A 19,712-nucleotide genomic window follows, 5' to 3' on the forward strand; every position below is an offset into this window, starting at 1 on the left:
CTCATTGTCATGGTAATTGCGTGTAATAAAACTCTTTACTGTTCCGTAAAAATTAGTTAAATGTGCACTCGTTTTCCCTTATATCATATATATTCAAGTCACCGACAATGGCGCATGCATGTATTATTGAAATCACATTTGACCATTTTGGATGAAGAAGGCTATAGTCATCGGACGCAAATGATCGAACAGTGTAAAGCATGTGTTGTTGATATTTTTGGTTGTTGTTATATTATTATTACTACAAGTAGAACAAAATGTATATTAATAAGATGCCTGCTTTGCGGTATTCCCGTATCAACATCAGTCCAAGTTTTATTTGCCATTGATCCGAATGAAAGCACCCAGCTTCATAATATTAGTATGCTGTCCTTTTTTGGCTTATGTAAGAGTTAAGTAAAAATCAAGCAATCCAAACTAACAACTGACACAAACACTCCACTGCATAATCAAATTAGTGATATGAATGCATGTATTGACATCGAGTCATTTGATTCTAAAATAAGTAATTTTAATTTGGAACAGAACTCCAACATCAAAGGGATCACGAGGACAGTCACTGAATTATGAAAATATATATGTTGAACATATGATATTACTTTTAGCTATACACGTAGAGTATAAGATATTTAAAAGTTGTTGATTGCACCGTTCATTTTTGTTATAAGTAATATAAACTATTTTTCAGAAACACTACCAAATGGAATCGAACAATGTCGTAGTACTCAGTTTATGCACTTCAGCTCATGGTGCGATGGGTATGGCGACTGTAATGACCGAAGTGACGAAAATTTTTGTGACAGTGAGTCGTTTGAAATTACTACTAATAATTGAATGATCTGAATGTACTTTACAGCGTCGAGTGTAGAGTGAGTCGGCCAAGTCGATGGTTATATTCAAATACTATATGACACGGTGAGCACCGTGATTTATGCAAGGTTAAAGCGCGGTGATCGTCGCGCAGCGTGTGTTCGAATTTCATGTAAATAAACAATGTATTTTACACGCGTTGTATACGTCGCTATGAGTCCCATACCGAACAGGACGTGGCGAGACGACTACCGCCCTTTAATTGAACGGTGTCTTTGCAGTGTGTCAGAATTTATCACAGTAATGCAATCATATTTCTAAGTGTACATTTGTATTGATCTGAATATTTCAAAAAATTCAAATACGATTAAAAAAAATTACAAATTGAATTCAAAGCTAAAATGCTAAAACTGTTATAATGAATGAATGAGTTTACCTCATTTTCATATCATTAAGTATGTCGCATAATTATCTGAACAATAAAATCACATCTTCTAAGAATGCGACTTCATAAATTTCGATATTTATTAAGAATGTGTATTAACTTGTGCATACAATTCTTTCTCTGGTCAGTTTAATTGCTGATCTTAGATGAATGTCGAAAACCATAAATAGCCTAATTACAATACACAATAGAAGTGCTGACCCTTGTGGCAACATACTCATATTATTGCACAAGCTTCAACAAATGTGACGTTATGTGTTTTCACAGATGTGTGTTCCGATGACCAATTTCAATGTAAAGGTGGGTGGTGTGTTGATTCTGATAAACTTTGTAATGGTTGGAATGATTGTGGTGATAAATCAGATAAAGTCAACTGTACAGAATGTAAGTAAAACATATTATTTCCAATGATGCTTATACACAGTATATGAGAATTTCAAACTGAATAACAACAATAGTCGCAAAATAAAGACGACGGTAAATTCATTCTTAAAATATCCCTCAATGTAATATTACGAAAACCATTGCCTAATTAACATATATTAATAAATTATTTTAAGAGAACATCTTTTCTCAACATTCAAACGTCTCTTTGGCAGGTTCTATCTGGTGACAAAATACAAAAATTCATCTTGGTAGATGATCTTTCATTGTTTTAACATAATTTGTCATAGGGAACATGAATACATTAATTGACTAATCGGCTGCTACAAACTATCTATCATTTCTTGGTCCTGAACTTGATGTACATACATTCTTTTGTGCATTAGTTTTTGTGATTGCTCTGAAACAAGTCATGTCCTGTAGTACATTCATTTATGTATCACTGTTCACATTGTCCTATGTATGTATGTATGTAAGTGTACTTTGTCCCATGCATATTGTTCTGTTATATGTCCTTTGTTGAAATCCATATGTGAATATTGAGCTTAGATTAACGGATGGGCATGTTGGTGCTTAATGATAATGAACATCCAGTACTACTTTAAAATGTGTTAACAGCAAGTTGTATTAATGAACTGACTCCACGGTACAAATCCTTCTACGATTACTAAATATGACATATAGTCCTCATTCCGTTTATCTTCTACAATACCTGACTTTACTAAACTTATGACCCCGAATCATGACCGGAGGAGCGCTCGTACATAGTTTTTATAATCGTCGTAACAAAATCTCTCCCCATGGCAGATCGTCTTATTATTTTCATCTATAACCGTAGATCTATTTATACAAGTAGTTCAGCTGTCAATAAGCTGTGCGAGGATCATTATAAATGATGAATTGGATTATTTATCTTCTGTTCACCACGACTTTTATTCTCTCGATGTATTAGCTGTTGACACAAGTACTTATATTTGTGTTGTGCATTTGATCATATGCAGACAAGGTTTCATTCACCATACGATGCAATCATCAAGATCAAAATTCAAGCTTGATCAATATAAAGCAAACAAAAGTTCAAAATTATATATCTGACAGTGATAATAACGGTAATTATGTATATAGTGCGGATATTATGAAAATTGAAGTTACAAACTCAAAAGGTAATGTGGTTATGATGGCCTCTGCGCTGAGAATCCTAAGTATGCTAATGTGTTAATGTGCTTTTGTCTATGTGTATCTCATCCATGTGTGTCCACGGACATATTCCCCCTGAGATAACAAACGTTATCCTTAATTAAAAATACAACTAGAGATGTAACCAGCAAGAATAACTGCCGTTCCATTGCCATTACAACAGTAATATCAAAACTAGTGGAACACTTGTTTCTTGAGAGATGTGAACTATACCTCGTGGCTACCAGCAATCAATTTGGTTTTAAAATGAATCTACGGAATTCTGTGTTGTCGTTTTAAAAATGCTTATTCGTCATTATAACTCTCTTGGTAGTGATATCTTTGTTTGTATTCTTGAGGCGTCAAAACCTTTCGACAGAGTCAACCACTGGATACTGCTTAGCAAACTCGTAACCCTTATGGTTCCACCATACACCGTTCGATTTCTTGTGAACTAGTATTCCTCGCAGTACTACTCTTACTATTAGATGTGAAATTATGTCTCGCAACTATTTCGAATTTCTATTTCTGTTTCGAATGGGATGCAACAAGGGGTGTTATGTCGCCAGTCTTATGCAATGTGTATGTTGATAACTTGAATATTAAACACAATAATACCTTATGCAGGAGCCTAGTTGATAAAACATTAACCAATAACCTTAGTTATGCAGATGAGATGTGCTTGTCTATCAAGGGTTTGAGAAAATGTGTACATGTTTGTGAAATCTATTTGATCCATCATGATATTGAATATAATCTCACCAAAACAAATTGTATGAACTTTTCAGGACGTCTTAAACTGAACAATTTACATTTATTTTTTTTTATATATGGTCATGACATTCACTTGGTTGAGAACTTTACTTACCTCGGTCACATATTGACTATGTATTTATGGATATTGACAACCAGAGACGGTCGTTCTGCATAAGAACTAATAGTCTATTACGTATCTTCGCCAAATGAAGTTATCGTGTGAAATGTATTTTATTTGAAAATTGTTGTTCCAATTTTAATTGCTGCCAATTGTGAAGCACGTATTGTAAATCTAACATGAACGCTCTTAGAGTATGTTACAATAATGCGTTCCACAGACTGATTATCCAAGTGATGAGCACATTTTAATGCATTGTCGTTTTTTTTTAAACTTTTGTAGTTGCTAAGATTGTGGCAAGATATTCACCAAGGTGGGCCCATAAGCATTTGCTCAATGATTTTGAGCGTTAGTTTAACAAATCTTTCGACAGGTTTAATCAGGTTATTTACCTCTTAATTTGGTACCATTTGTTCAGCTTTTAGCAGATAGGCTGGACATTATTATTGTTATTCATTACTCTATCACTTTATTGTACACTTTAGTGTGTTATAGCCATATACCGAGATATATATTCGTCATTGGAAATACATTCGTCTTGACACTGCATTACCGTATTTGTTGTAACAGATTTTGTAATAGATAATAGCAAATATGTTCGAATAACTCTGTCTATTTTTTTCAGTATGTCCGGGCGAATATAAATGCAAAGCTGGCATATTTGCAAATAGAGCCATACTGCCTAAATGTATTCCGCTTCATATGATATGTGACAGGTTTATCGATTGCAATGGTGGCGATGACGAACATAACTGTGATTATGGTAAATGAAGTTTATAACTTTATGATAATAGTATATTCGTGACAATGTTAGAGATAAATTAGACCTTCACTTTTGTCGCAAACTGTCTGGATTGTGATTATACATGTTGTGCACTATGGATGCCTTTATGTATCTTATTGTTATCATAGTATAACAGCCTAAACCCCGAGGTAGGATTTATAGCCTAGAGTTAGGCGCATTTATCACTACAAGTACAAATGTCTGATCGGGGGTCGTGCTATGTACTCCAGATCACTACTGGACTTCACTTAATGAGTATTTAGGTCATGAATGTACAGGTGTGTTGAGACAATAAATTGTGGGACGACATGGCCGATATTTGAAATTGGATGGCGTGCTTCCACAAGGTTGCTGCTCGGATTTTGCCCGACAAAGAGGGTCCATGGCTTCGGGCGGCCCAGAAATCTTCTGGGCAGATCCACGTACTGTTATAACCCGGCAATAAACGTAAGAGAAAGACCCGCGGAATGGGACACGTTAATATACCAAAAGATGGCTAACAAATACAGAAATCCCAAATGCCGTCTTTATTGAGTAAAACAGACAAAACTCACGCTGTTAGATATCAGAGATGTTTGCGATTGAGGCACACGAGACAACACTGTCATGTGGAGTTTGGGCAAGATGACAGATTATAGCAGGATTGAGGATTAAGGATTGACGCACGACTACTGCCACATTGACGTGCATCGTTACACTGTCTACCACACACATTCACCATCTCAACCTGCCAGGAATTTGCATGTTTTGCCATCTGTTCAAAAGTGATTGAACATGACCTCCATCAACAGAATTAAAAATGCTTAATGCTGAGGACATGGTTAATGCATAACCCTTTGATGTGTTGATGGGTAACATTTTGGAAGTGATGGACGTTCACACTTTACACGTACTGCATAATGGTACACGCAGAGAAAGTGCCAGTCATTGTGATGTGGGTGTCTCTAAATCAAACCATTCAATTGAAATTCCCGGTGACACAGGTAGCAAGCAGGTTTCTATGGGTGAAATTCACTTTCATACAGTTGGTATGAAGACACGGGTGTTAGGCCTGAGGGACAATACAAACTTCCAATATGGCTCCAAATGTGTAGGTACAGGAGGTGCAGTTGACACTGTTAACACGGGTCGCAATTATGAAAGACGAAGCGGGCGAAAGTATTCAAGCAGACTCTTTGACTGCTGGGCAAGATTATGCCAATGATCATCCAAGCGGGCTGGAGATACTTGTGGTTATACACGGTGTTAGGACAAGAACTCAGTCGCAGGCCAAAAACATAAAACACATGATTAAATATTTTACGAATTCTACTGGCCGGTGATGCACAATGACACTGCTGGTCAGCAGACTGTATACAAGGGTGTAGATAAGGGTTCCTTAAGTGCCAGACCATTGATTGATATTCAATTCAATAGACTTGAAATGAACCCGTTATGGAAAATACAACCAACCTCGATAAGTAGGTGCCAGTACATACTTACAATGGTTGATTATACAACCCGCTTTCCTGGAGCTATGTCTATCGACAAAATCTCGAAGAGGTGGTAGTGGAGACTAAAGTACTTATTTATAGTTGCACGGTTATACCCGCAAAAGGTTTTCACTGACCATGGTAGTCAGTGTGTTGGCAATGTTATGCAGGAGCATAGCAAACTCAATTAAATGTCAATTCAATGTCAATTGCATGTTTCATCATAATATAAGCCAACATTTTAATGGCGTTCTTAAGTCCATGCTCAGATGTGTACGTGAACTGTTTGGTATATGAATAGTGCGGATAAACTTGACTTATCTGTTGGAGAAGTATGAGGTAAGAAACTCCAGGAACGACAACGTACAAATATGTGTACAATTGGCTTGATTGAATTTCTGACCATGGCATAGTTGATAAAACCACTGAATCGTGACTTGGTAGAATAGTCCCCTTGTAAGGAAAAGAAACCATTCAGAATGTATATATGGGTTATAAACTTACTGAGTTTCAGATCGAAGAAGTACAAACGTATTGTAGGCATATACTGATTCAGTTACAGATATGCGAGGCAAGTCAAACATCTGTTGCCACGACGTGCAATTGATCTCGCAAGATCCGCTCATTATAAAATGTACAGAACAAAATTAGTTACCCCAGTTAAATTTCTGTTGTCAGTGACTGGAGTTCACGAACTGGGGCGTCGAACTTTACCTTCACAACTGTGTATAGGTTATTTTCCAGTTTGACATCAGACTCAGATATGTGCATGTGTAGCGTTAAAGACACCTAACTTTGAGCTATAAATTCTATCTCTGAACGTGGGCTGTTATCGGGTTATACTATAATAATTAAATACATAAACGAATCCCTTGTGTACAACCATATACCTTCCAGTATAGGAATACGAAACTGCCGGCAAACATCAAAGACAGAATGTTTGAGCTCGTTTTGTCCTGCTATGCTCCAACGTGGATAACTTCCTGTGACGTCACTGCGCAAACATAAACACATTCAGTTTTGTCTACCCGGCGCTTGCTTGCAGTGTACGTTTTTAGCTTTCCTGTCGAATTCCGCAATTTTCCCGACGATTGTTGAAGTTTCTTTGAAGAAGTCTTCGTTATACAGGGTACGTAATACCACGTTTATTTGTTGTCAGCCTGTGTGATTATTTACAGTTATGCAATACTCGAGGCTGTGTACCCCATCAGGTCAATCATTGCATAACCGTCTTAAAGTTTGTGTCCAGTTGTACACAATTCAAATACTCTAAGACCAATATTTACCGATAATTGCCTGGTCTAATGTTAGTACATTTTGAATTAGAATTTTTTTTCATTGATTATAATCCCACAATTTTAGTATGTCGTGATTGAATCTGTTGAGTGCGGCCATTACGAATTTACCCACTTGTCACGTTTATGCAAATTTATTTCATGTTTTGTGATTGTGGCGTAATCTGATGTTTTTACTTTTTGAAATCACAATGTTTTTCACTAATTATCGTCCCACGATGTTAGTACATTGAGTGTGTCCATTTTGAATGTTCATAATGTCTGATTTGCAATAAGGATTGTGACGTTTGTGTCCAGTTGTACAAAATTGAATAACCTACTGTCACAGTTTTATCAATGTTTCGATGATTATTGCGTGATGTGATGTTGTTACTTTTTCAAATCATGTTTTTCACTAAGTATGGCCATTGTGAATGTTATGTCGTCCGTGTTGCAATATTGATTGTAAAGTTTGTGTTCGATTCTTAGTCACGGTTTACGGTTTTATTTCATTGATTATTGATTATGTAACTTTTCAAACTCAAAGTTGTTCACTATTTATCGTCTCATAATTTTGTTACATCGCGAAAAGGTGCTGAATGCGGCCATTTTGGATATTATTTTCGTTTCACCAGTATGACTTAAATTTCGTCTATTGACCCCAAAACTAAACTTCACTGCAAAAAATATTGAAGAATATGAGGAAAAAAAGTACTGATGGCGAAAAAGGTGATACGGACAGGTGACTAGCTCGAAGCATGTGTGTTGATGTGTATCCTTCATAATACATATTTCAATATTACGAAATGGTATGTCAGTGTAATATGCATAAGTATATTTAAAAAGTAATGTAGAAAAGAACAACGATTAGTTAGATGGGCGCAGACAACCAAAAATACCTTGGAGATCACTGCAACCGGCAATACATTTGTAGTATTGGTAGTGTGCTTTAAGTTATGAACACCTGTTTCAATGTAGTTTCGGTAAATTGCTTCCCTTCCCTGTGTGAACAGCTGAAGAGCTACAAGAGCTGACCATAGGACTTCTAATAAGCGTTTTTTTCGCCAGACAATTCGTGGCATTCACAACCAGAGCTTGTATATAATTGCTACCTCGAATGTTATGTCCATTTAGGAGATGGTTTTAGATTTACATCCTTGGTTGGTCTTGAAGTTCTATCAGCACACTGTGCATTTGTATTTCCTAGCATCGCCATCCGAATCGCAGTTCACCTCGATTTAAACATCTAAAAAACGTTCATTTCGGCGATCGGCTCGTCCCAATATTTTTACTGTCGCTAAAGTCGTAATCGGTAAAAGCAAATGTAAATTCTTCGTGGACGCTCTAGGACTCTTCCAAAACACACGTCATATTTTTCAAATCAGCTTCACTTCTCTTGATTAACATAAGCACGTCTCGCAGATTGCGAGTGTATAGGCAATTTACATGCGATTTGCATAGTCGCGGCTCGTGATTCACTAGATGTGATTTAAATTTGGCTCAGGTGGACAGAACGTTACCCAAATAAACCAATCAGTTAGCAAATAAACGTTACATGATTCAAAATCACCTAACATCATATTCCTCTACTGTAAGGTCTACGGTACAACATGTAATTTGTGATAATACCTAATTACAATGTTTGTGTACAAAGCGTATTTTGTTTCTTATAATCACAATCCAGACAATTCGTGATAAACTTTATTGCTCAATAGATAATATAATCATGCACACAGTCTCAAAATGAGGAGATGACGTGATTAATTACATGAAACAAATCGATCATTGGAAATTGACAGTGAATTACAGTATGTATACTATACATGTATGTGCATGAACCAAATCAACAGCAAAATATGAAAATATGTTTCCTTCATTGCAAATTAATAAAAAACAAAGTTATATAAGGGTGATTTAATTTGATGAAATTGGTTCAATATGAAAATTACCATAATCACCTTATATTGACAGTTAAGTCAGAATATCTCAGATGCTGGCGAAACATATCACATCATATTTGGGCGAATCATATTAGAGAGAAAATGTGTCATTCTAAAATTCATTTTTGGTATAATGTACATGTATTATAGTGATTTGCAGTAATGCATTATTTGATTAAAAATATCTGTTTGCGGCTGTACGTGATATGACCCACCATGTACGATGGATGTTTTTAATAATGAGGGGGATAATCATTCCGAACGATAGTGTCAAGAACGGGACAATAAACACATGTGTCATAGCGTACATAATGGTCATAACATTGAAGGCGAAGTATTTATTCTGGAAATTCGTTGTAGATATGCTTTGTGGGATATCTTATGAGTTCCATATAAACAGATGCGATGCCAAATAGTTCATAATTATAACCTGATCAAAATGCTACCTCATATTTTTCAGTTCTGGACACATTCCTTGATATTGATGTGTTCGCAGATCCACATTGGTTTGAGTATTTCCATGACATAACACAAGATTCCAAACTCTTTGCCGACTTCAAAGACAAATACTATACTAATACATCGACGGGGATGATTCCTAACAGAGATCCTCTATCACTGAGACATGTTATTTTGGCTTCTGCATTTGATCCGTCACTAGATATATCGAGTATACTCGACGTGCCTGTTGGAGAGCTAGCTAAATATGGACATCAACGGGAAGATATGATATTGAAATGTCGATATGAAAAGAAAAAATGCCAAGCAGGGTAATATTAAAGTAATTTAAATTTAGTCCCTTATTTGTAAATATTCGTTCATGGAAGCAGACCCGTTGTTCCAGTTGTTGCCCATTTTTAGAAATCTAACAAGCACTCATTTGGGTTTTTTACCGTGATACTTTCTTCATTACTATTATCACATTATAATTATGTCAAATACTAGTGATATGCCATTTTCTAAAATCAGAAACTAATATTGTGTGCAATTCTATATAGGTATGTTTGTATGTCTCTACAAAACGGTTTATGGCAGCGGAACGGGCATGGTATGCTTTTCGTTGTGACGGTGATGACTGGCCAGCAACCATTTGGTTAATAATCACCTCATTTAAGCTTTAAGAAATCTCCATATCGTTGGATGGTGTATTCTAACATTGGTTTGAAATATTCGAAGCCAACCCTCGATGTGATTCTGTTACGAGGCAGGTTAGCTTCAATTCTCCCATGTATGTGAGGGGACCTTGGTTTCTGTCGATGACGATTGTGGCGTCCAATAAATGTGTCTCTAAAATAGTCTCCTATAATAGTGGCTTCGTCGGATAATTCTTGTAAAGTCTCAAATGCGTCAATCACCTCTATCTCTGGTACGAATGCCAGTGCTGGAAGCATGCATACTTCTAATGCAAAGTCATTGTCTTCTTAGTATTGTTGCTGTAGTCCTTCAGCCTGTAGTCTTCTGTAAACGCACTGTGACAAATGGTATAATCACTCCTTCCCTATTGCATTACGGAATACTGTACCGGCAGCATTAATTGTTGCCGATTCAAGGTCACTTATGATGGACGTAGGATTCAGTTGCTGTCTTATGTCGAAAATCCACTTTTTTGCATAGCAGTGATGTATCAATAACTTTTGTCACACCATTGTGTATTTAAATTTCACATGTTTTCGAAATATATTATTATTATATAGAAGTTCATGGTAAAGTCAACCTATTATGTGACCAACGACAGAGCACACAAAAACAAGTCGGAAAATGTGTAGGACAATTTGATCAATCTCGGTCAACTTGATCAACACGCAGATAGTAAAATAACAATGAACGACACAACTGACTCCTTGACTCACCCCGCACCCCAAAGGGCCAATCAGCGCCACTTGTAAAAAAGTTCAATTGCCTAATTACATTGTTTTGTGGTTTTATTTTACAAATACGAGCTGGCTGGTAGTGTTGAATTTCTGGAGGTGTTGAAGGAACATGCTATTTATTCTATTTATGTACCTGGTATCACAGACACATGAATTCATAAATAATTATACTATGTACTAACAACCTCTTATTTACAGGGAATGTACCTTCTAATTCATAGCCTAATTTCAAAATATCATGACCGTTTCATATGATCAATAAATATTCCCTTAGTGTCATCTTATACTTGTAAATCATCGTAAAGCTGTCACCAATCGCAGCTATGCGAACAAGCACGATTCGTGGCGACTAATCGTTGTTTTTTAAAAAATGTCAGAGATTTATGAGGAGTTATTTATGTTATACTTACAGTGATATTTCGGAATTTCAAGACAACAAATATGGAAATTGTTTTACATTCAACCCATCAACAGAAAGCAGAAAATTGTATACAACTTCGAAAACTGGCAAAAAATATGGTAAGCCACACTTAAAATAAAGTACTGTGAAAGCGTAAATGTCACTTTATCTTTTTGAAAAGTCTTGAAAATAATATCACATTCCTGAGATCCGATACCGACCAAACAACTCGAAGAATTTATATGATTGAGTATCATTAAATAATTATTACAATCAATTAATTAAATTGAACTTGGTATTGATCAATTTTATTGACTTTATAAATTGTTATTCAATGTGTCAAAATTAATGTGACGTTCAAAAATGAATGCTCATTTGTCAGTCACTGTGTATATTCTATTTAACTAACTCATGTATGTTGACGATCCGCATACGCCATTATGTATAATGTCAATTAAACATTTATGCATGTACTTCGAAAATGTAGTGCCGAATATAATGAAATGTTTTTTCTATATTGTTACAAGGAGTTACACTGATCCTATTTGTAGAACAGTCTGAATATTTGACATTATTATCTGAAGGCGTCGGATTTGTGTTATCTGTACATAATCCAAACAATCACCCCTTTCCAGAAGATGAATCAATAAGCGTTGTACCTGGATATGAAACTTCGATTGGAATTTCTATTGTAAGTTTGACAGATTACTTTCATTCATCGCACACACACACGCGCGTCAATTAGGGAATGTATCGATGATGTTAACAAAACTCTCACGTATGCGAAGTGCATATTTAGCCTTCGTTCGGACGCAGTCCGAAAACTTATGGATTGACCTCTGCGCGTACATCTGTGTGTCCGTGCGTACGAACCTATATCTTAGACATGCCTCACACATACATCATACATATTCACATCAATTTGTTTCACGATCTGATTCAAGTTGTCCGAATATGGGCAACTAAAATCGAGCATTTCTGGCGTTCCAGTATCTCAGCTGTTTACATATGGATTTTGTTCAAACTTGGTATTTACATTGGACATTATGGTCCCTTGAATCATGTCATTTTGTATTTGAGATCGGATTCAAAATGGAGGAATGGAGGCCAATTTGTTTTAACTATTGCTGCTCCAGAGCAACGATGTACTCATTTGATGATCATATACAAGATGACTGAATGCCAACCATTTTAATATTAAAAATTATTAAAATCAAGCATCATCTTCTGGATCCATATCTCTGACATGTTGTTCCAAGTACATTACTATAACAAAACTATATCTTAAATTTTATTGATAACTAACAGGGGCTATGCCATGCATGGCTTGTTATTTCTTATTTTAGAGTGAAACCAAGACTTTGGGACAACCATGGTATAATTGTACAAACGAAGATAAGACACCTTATGGCAATTATCCTTACTCAACTTTGGTAAGTTTTGTTAGTTGGAAAATTGTGAACACTAGCGTTGTGTTCGGGAACTTCGCCTTGCTTGGCTGACAGCATTCCTTAGTTTCCACTATTAAATACAATTAGTAAGAAAGTTATCAAATTCCTATTATAGGTTTATAATGTCTTAACGTGCAAGTTGTTGATTCTAAACAAAACTGCCAAAACCTGTGAGTCAAGTATCCTTGATAACACAAAACTGGATGATAGTGCGAAATTGATGGTTGATGCTTCAACCCACAGTTCTGGTACTGCTATTCTGATGGTGGTGGGTAGACAAGTTAAAGATTCGAAAGGTAGATACATCATTTTCGAATTGTGCAGGAGAATTACACTTTCGTTACGGCAAATATTTATGCTCCAAACGCTATTAGGGTCCAGCAAGTGTTTTTCACTGAAGTCAAATACAAATTAATTCTAACTTCCCAAACCTTACCCAAACTGTATCATCGTTGGAGATTTTAACATAACTTTATACGCGATTATTGATAAACGTAGAATTGGACTTGATAATACAGGGCCTGCTAGAAGAACAATTCATAATTTGATAGATGATTTGAAATTAGTTGACCTATGTAGAAAATTTAAACCATCAACATTTAGATTCACCTGGAGACGCGACAATTCTTATTCCAGATTAGAATATTTTTGGTCGCAGAACGTTTACCTAACACGGTCAAAAAATGTTACATTGCACCAAGCATTCATACTGAACATAACATGATAACCACGAGATTTGAACAACCCGATTCTGGAAAAAGGCCGGAAAATGTGGAGAAAATGTCTCCTTTTTAAAATACAATGTTCAACAGGTTTTTGAATATCTGAATTTTAAAGTCAGAAAATTATTATTTACAGCACAGACAAGTAAAAGAAGTTGTGCATCTTAGAGAATAGTCCGAACATAAAATTACAACAATTGGAAGAACACATAGATGAAACACTCGATAATGATATTTTAACAGAATATGGAAAAGTTAAAAATAAATTCGGGATACCTATTCTATTATTCGATTACGGGTAAATTGGTATCAACATTGGAAAAAGAACAATAAATATTGTCTTAGTTTTAAAAAAATATATAAAAATAAGTTCATTGACAAACTGAAACAGGGAACTCGGATATCACAGATTCGAAAACAATTTTAAAAGTGTTAAAATAATTCTATGAGGCCCTGTATTTCAAACTAATCCCCGAAAAGTATTTAAATTATCAATTCCTTGAAGAAATTTCAGTTCTTCATCAAGAACAGTCACGTATATGCCAAAAATATCCCTAAAAATAAAAGAATATATTTCTCTGTACCCCCCCCCATAGTTATTACTTTATTACCACAACCTGAGAAAGAAGTACTACACATCAACAATTCCTATCTCATTACTAAGTTAGCCTGCCGTTGCGTAAATGCTACTCTAAAGAAAGTATTACCATTCATTATCCACGAATATCAGTCTGCTTTCATCAAGGGCAGGCGTATCACAGATAACATTATTGAATGGTACGAAATAGCTGGAAATCAGGGAGAACTGTTATTTAGAGTGGTCAGTTATGTACAAGGCACTACAACTATTTAACTATTCAACCATTCAAATTGGAAGAAACAATTCTTGAAAATATTCAAAGCTGTGTTGTAAATAAGGGTAAAAGTACCAGGTGGTTTCAGTTACAAGGATGTCCGTTATCTAATGCGCTATTTGTTATGTTGATAGGAGTACTTGCCATTCACATCAGAAACAAGGAACAGATTAAAAGTATTACATTACCTTCTGTAAGGTTGTAATTACAACACTGATGCTTAAAGACAGCTCGTCTTTTCAAATTTTCCTAGTTATGTTAACGATTTCAGTAAACAGTCTGGATTGATTCTTAATTTAACGAAAACAAAACTTTCTCATTGGGAATCAGAACGGGGAGTGGGTGTTTCCACGAGGCTTATGAAAATGAAAAACTGAACTTTTAGAGAAAACATAAACAATGAAAGATTAACTTCATATTTAAAACTCGCGAGATTTAACTAAACATTGCAGGACCTCGCAGATAATCTATATTATGAACAGTATTTCAGTACCAGTCGATGGTATTAGTTAAGGAATTGCATATATACTCAATTTCTTGTGAAGAGGGAAAACACGTCATACTAAAAAATATAAAAGGTGGTGCGAACAGAAGAGATCTCGAACTGATGAATAAAGCCTTAAAACTATAACGTCAATAAACATTTTTTATTTCAATAGATCATCAACTGTAATTTTTCTTTTCATGAACATATTCTTCGTTCCTGGATTGATTCTCAAAAATCCAGGTAGACATATTATATGGAACAATAAAGATGTGTTTTATCGCAACAGGTTAAGCCACGAGGTGAAGTACATATGTGATCTAGCAAATGATAAGGAAAGATTTTGTCACATATTCAGTTCCAAAATAAATTAAATATCAATGTCGATTTTATTACATATTGCCAACCCTAGATTTAGAACACATGACGCAGGAAAAGATTCAGAAGTTCTAGCGTAGCTTTAAAAATTGTGGACAAATATTTCCTTCAAAAATATCAGCATTAAGGATGTAATATTAAATTTTGGAGTTAAGGTAAATTGTAAAGCATTGAGGAAGCACTAAATGTTACTTGGACATTATGAATTATATATCTTAACATTCAGTAATACAAAACCAAACTTATTAAAACTAATTTATTCATTGAAAAAGTGAAACAAACTATTCATCTGGAAAAAATATTCCGAACAAAACGCGTAAATGCGAATGCTTTTTTAAAAATAATTAAATATTTTGAAATTGTTATTGCATTCTATTCTTTATCAAAATAACATGCACCTTTTGACTTTGTCCATGTCGCTGTCGCTGTCTCTGTCTAGTGTCCTAGTGTGTGTGTAAATCATCATAAATTAGTAATTACTGTGATGACATCATTGTTTAGCATGTGTTTTGCTAGTGCCTGTTTTGAATAATAATTAGGCCTTTTTCAATCTATAATTACAATATAACCTTTTACAAATAAAAAAATCATATTTATCCACGCCAAAGAATGTGACCAGCTCAGGGATAAACGAGAAATATCATTGTTTATTTCTCCAGGCTTGCAGGAAAGAGTGTTTAGAAACATTTCTACGTGACAAATGTGGTTGTGGAAATGCCATATCAAAAAACGGTTATAAAAATTGTAATATATTGAACAAAACGCAAGGTGAGTGGGTGGGTTATTCTGTCAGTGAATGTGTGCCAGTGTGTGTGTTTGTGATGTCAGTTTGAAGTTTCTTTAACTTTACCCCTACCAAATGACAACAGACTTACGAAGTCACGATCCTCACTTTTTTCATAATATATATAAATATTTATTCAAATTTAAGATCAGTGTGCATAGCTTAGGGTTAGTAGAGGAGGAAAGTATGGTACAATGTATACTTGTTCATGCGACACATCCTGAATGATAGCTGTAATGATAGTGAAATAAGGATGCCATTGTTCTTGTTCATTTTGAGACACAATACTTTCACACCTAGATTTTAGCCAGTATTTTGTGTATGGCTAGGTATATTATTGCATTGTTTCGTGACTTTCATTCTCACTTTTGTCATGCAAAGAAAAGATCGAGTATCGTTAGTATGTATCCATGCACCCATTTGTTATTTAATATAGATTCTTAATGGGAAGGTTGTACTTGGTACGCTTACGTTTATGATATTTATATCACGCCATTTATACTATTTAGTCTATTATTAGTAATGGAAAATTATTTGTTAATGTGGGGCACCAGTGATTGTTTTTATATTTACCTAATGCAAGATACACAAATCGAGGTAACATTTCATTGTTTCTACTTTCATTAGATTTGTGCCACCAAATGATAAAATACTTACATAATCATGGTAAACTAAAATGTAACTGCCCTGAGCCTTGCAGGTAAATAAAAGTCATGTTTTTCAATATATGTTTATTCAATATACTCACTTTGTTATGTAAAATAAATTATCGGGCAATACTATGAAGTTTAACTTAGTGTCACCATGTCTTTTATAGTCGATACAGCTACAGTATGACTACGTCTCTGGCAGTTTGGCCATCAGATGATTACTCTGTAAGTAAAACAATGATTTCATATGCAAATGAGACGCACACATGGACGAATAAATGTTTTGAACCACGTATGTGAATGTGTATGCATTATTGGTTAGTTTAATATGAATTCAATAAAACGTATTCTAGTCGGAGGAAAGCTGCACGTCGTGATTTCAGCCCAGGATAACGTCCAGGTACTGTTATAATTAAATGCATGTATGACAAGTTTGTTATTAACTTTATACTATATATATATATATATATAACGCATTAAAAGGTAGTACAGTAATACATTTGACCATTGCTAGCATACATACACCAACATTGAAGTATAAGAGAAGACTTAAATCGCCAATAAACGAAAGCGCTATTTGTACAACATATATAATAGTATGCATGATTAGTTACAAATCCTTCATAGTTTAAGCACACTACGTTCTTACTATGCAATCATATAATGTTTAATGTATCGCTGCAGATAGTGTTCATTTAACATACACTTAATATTTCTGCCAGTGCGAGCACTGACATCAAAAACTATTTATTGTTATTCGTGGTAAGAGATGGCAATTACATTGGCAACGTTTTGAATTATATTTACTATATGTTCTTTTGTCTTCAACAGGAACGTCTGTTACATTTGCTGCATGTAATGAATAACAAAACCAAGTCTATTAACACGTCTAATCTGAGGTAATATGATTGCATGGTATCATACTGACTTTAACAAAATCTGTCATTGGATCTTGCCAATGATGCAATGCATTGTACTAGTAACACATATATTCTTGTAGCTTTTTCTATTTGTACTTGCTCAACAGGGGAAACATCGCCCTTGTCCACGTGTACATCAACAGACGACATATTGATACAGTATCTCAAGAAAAAGTATATGATGTAAGTAATCAATGTATGAAACGTTATCTGTTCCAATATAATTATTAGAATGCGTGTATCTTATTTGAATACATTATTAAATTCATCCCTACTGTGTTCGTTCTTAATGTTAATATATTACCATGTTAATTTTTTAGCTGTTTGACCTGTTTGCTGACATTGGTGGCACTCTTGGACTGTGGATTGGAATGTCAGCTGTAACTCTGTTCGAAGTAACTGAACTAATTTTAAGCATCTTAAAAATTGTATGTACTTAAATTAGCTTTAAATGTCAAGACCTTATCGCTCTAATATTATGTTACACCAGTAGTTCATTGTTGATGCCCTATATTGTCATTAATGTTTGGTTGCAATATACATACATACATATAGAGAGAATAGATACAAGTATGTATTCGTGACGTAAGAGACGTCTTGTGATATGTGTGTGGCAATTGTTTACATTTTTCTGCAGTGAAAGACGCATATACCGACACATATATGTATGATAACTTATTACAATTTTTAATCCTAATATATCAACCAGTGTAATTGTTAATGTCTTAACTCTGCAAACATCGACATCAATGCATCTATCGTAGTAGATTTGGCTTTGTGTGTATTCAAGGAAGCTCTGAAGGCTACTATAAATTGTGATTGGTTAATTAATTTAAATGTGAATGGGATTACATTGTGCAATCGAAAATGATTTCTCTACGTTTTAGTAATACATTCCTTCTCAGTGTAACACAATTGTTTCGGTCTCACTGGGTTGATTAATGTCTCAATGATAAATACTGCGTAATAACGATTACCCTACAATTAATGTACATTTGAGGCTTACATGTGATTTTTAATCGCAAAAATGTATGACCTGACAAAGCATGCTCGTACACACACACCTTATCGTAATATATTATTGCACTATTTACATGTATTTATCTCAGTTGTACAATTTGCCAATGTCATTCACAGTAATATACTCTATAGTTCAAATGTAACTTACATGGGCACCTTTGTTTAACTGTTTCGACAAAACGGGCGTTCGGCATTACATTGTGTTTGCTTGATAAAATGTGTACGACTTCACATCCAATCACACTGATGCATGCAAAACGTGTATAGCGAGTGGGTGCTGGTTTTCTCCTGTAGTTATATCACGTGATTGAGTATATTATAGTCTTCAAAGTGTATTATTTAAGCTTAATAAAATATATAACTCTCTTGAATTTATCAAATTACCATGGGAACGTTTAATTGGTCTGGCATATGTCAGAATATAACGCTGAATACAGTGATATGTGTTATAAGAATGCAAAACGTGATTCCGATTCGATAAACGATGATTTATTCGATTTTTTATTGGGATATTGGGAATGGAAAACATGATTAAAACCTTTTCTATTTCAGTTTTTTTTTTTTTTTACGCTCAAATGATTGTTAATTGAATTTAACTGTGCATCTCATCAGATTGAAAAAAAACAGATATAACAGATATAGATGAGTTACATTGTTTGATAATGTTATGCATTTGTTTTACAACTGTTCTAGCATTCTTTGACATTGCTGCAATATGAATAATAATATAAAATGTATCCCACTGTGTCAAATTATACGTTTATGGCTTGGATTCGCTAAGCATGTATGTCGGGAGAACAGAAGTTCTGCGCATAACCTTCAACCCCGAGATTAATCTGGCATTACCTAGCACGCTAGGAACAATGACAACCAGGTCCAGAGGTCGCAGGTTTTTACAATAGATTGTCCTTGTCAGGACTGTCCTTATCCGAAGAATGCGATTATGTGCAAATCAGTTTCATAAACCTCATGTTTGAAAAGCAGGACTGACTAAACTTGGATTTAAACTGCAGAGCGAG

The 19,712-nt window shown here is 34.8% G+C and overlaps 2 protein-coding genes across 2 annotated transcripts; both read left to right on the forward strand.

The window, feature by feature from the left end:
• Window positions 1-753: 753 nt before the first annotated feature.
• Window positions 754-4,572, forward strand: LOC144350637 (uncharacterized). Its single transcript, XM_085503786.1, has 4 exons — window positions 754-802; window positions 1,523-1,639; window positions 3,972-4,002; window positions 4,315-4,572. Exons 1-4 carry the CDS (start codon window positions 755-757, stop codon window positions 4,458-4,460), a joined length of 342 nt encoding a protein of 113 aa, XP_085359912.1. The 5' UTR covers window position 754; the 3' UTR covers window positions 4,461-4,572.
• Window positions 4,573-5,794: 1,222 nt separating this feature from the next.
• Window positions 5,795-18,113, forward strand: LOC146739006 (acid-sensing ion channel 4-B-like). The gene is made up of 9 exons (XM_085504028.1): window positions 5,795-5,933; window positions 9,620-9,929; window positions 11,443-11,549; window positions 11,958-12,121; window positions 12,777-12,863; window positions 12,997-13,149; window positions 17,585-17,652; window positions 17,781-17,856; window positions 17,994-18,113. The coding sequence occupies exons 1-9, from the start codon at window positions 5,795-5,797 to the stop codon at window positions 18,111-18,113; spliced, it is 1,224 nt and encodes a 407-aa protein (XP_085360154.1).
• The last annotated feature ends 1,599 nt before the right edge of the window (window positions 18,114-19,712 follow it).

The sequence above is a fragment of the Saccoglossus kowalevskii genome, chromosome 9, assembly GCF_978046115.1.
Source record: "Saccoglossus kowalevskii chromosome 9, keSacKowa6.1, whole genome shotgun sequence".
Classification (NCBI taxonomy): Eukaryota; Metazoa; Hemichordata; class Enteropneusta; family Harrimaniidae; genus Saccoglossus; species Saccoglossus kowalevskii.

Bases quoted from the DNA above. Each gene is read 5' to 3' on its own strand.
- LOC144350637 (XM_085503786.1), top strand. From the start codon at position 755: ATGGGTATGGCGACTGTAATGACCGAAGTGACGAAAATTTTTGTGACA. The intron at 803-1,522 runs GTGAGTCGTTTG...GTGTTTTCACAG, and splicing joins TGACGAAAATTTTTGTGACA to ATGTGTGTTCCGATGACCAA. The intron at 4,003-4,314 runs GTGGGCCCATAA...TATTTTTTTCAG, and splicing joins GTGGCAAGATATTCACCAAG to TATGTCCGGGCGAATATAAA.
- LOC146739006 (XM_085504028.1), top strand. From the start codon at position 5,795: ATGCACAATGACACTGCTGGTCAGCAGACTGTATACAAGGGTGTAGAT. The intron at 11,550-11,957 runs GTAAGCCACACT...TATTGTTACAAG, and splicing joins GAAAACTGGCAAAAAATATG to GAGTTACACTGATCCTATTT. The intron at 12,122-12,776 runs GTAAGTTTGACA...TTCTTATTTTAG, and splicing joins CTTCGATTGGAATTTCTATT to AGTGAAACCAAGACTTTGGG.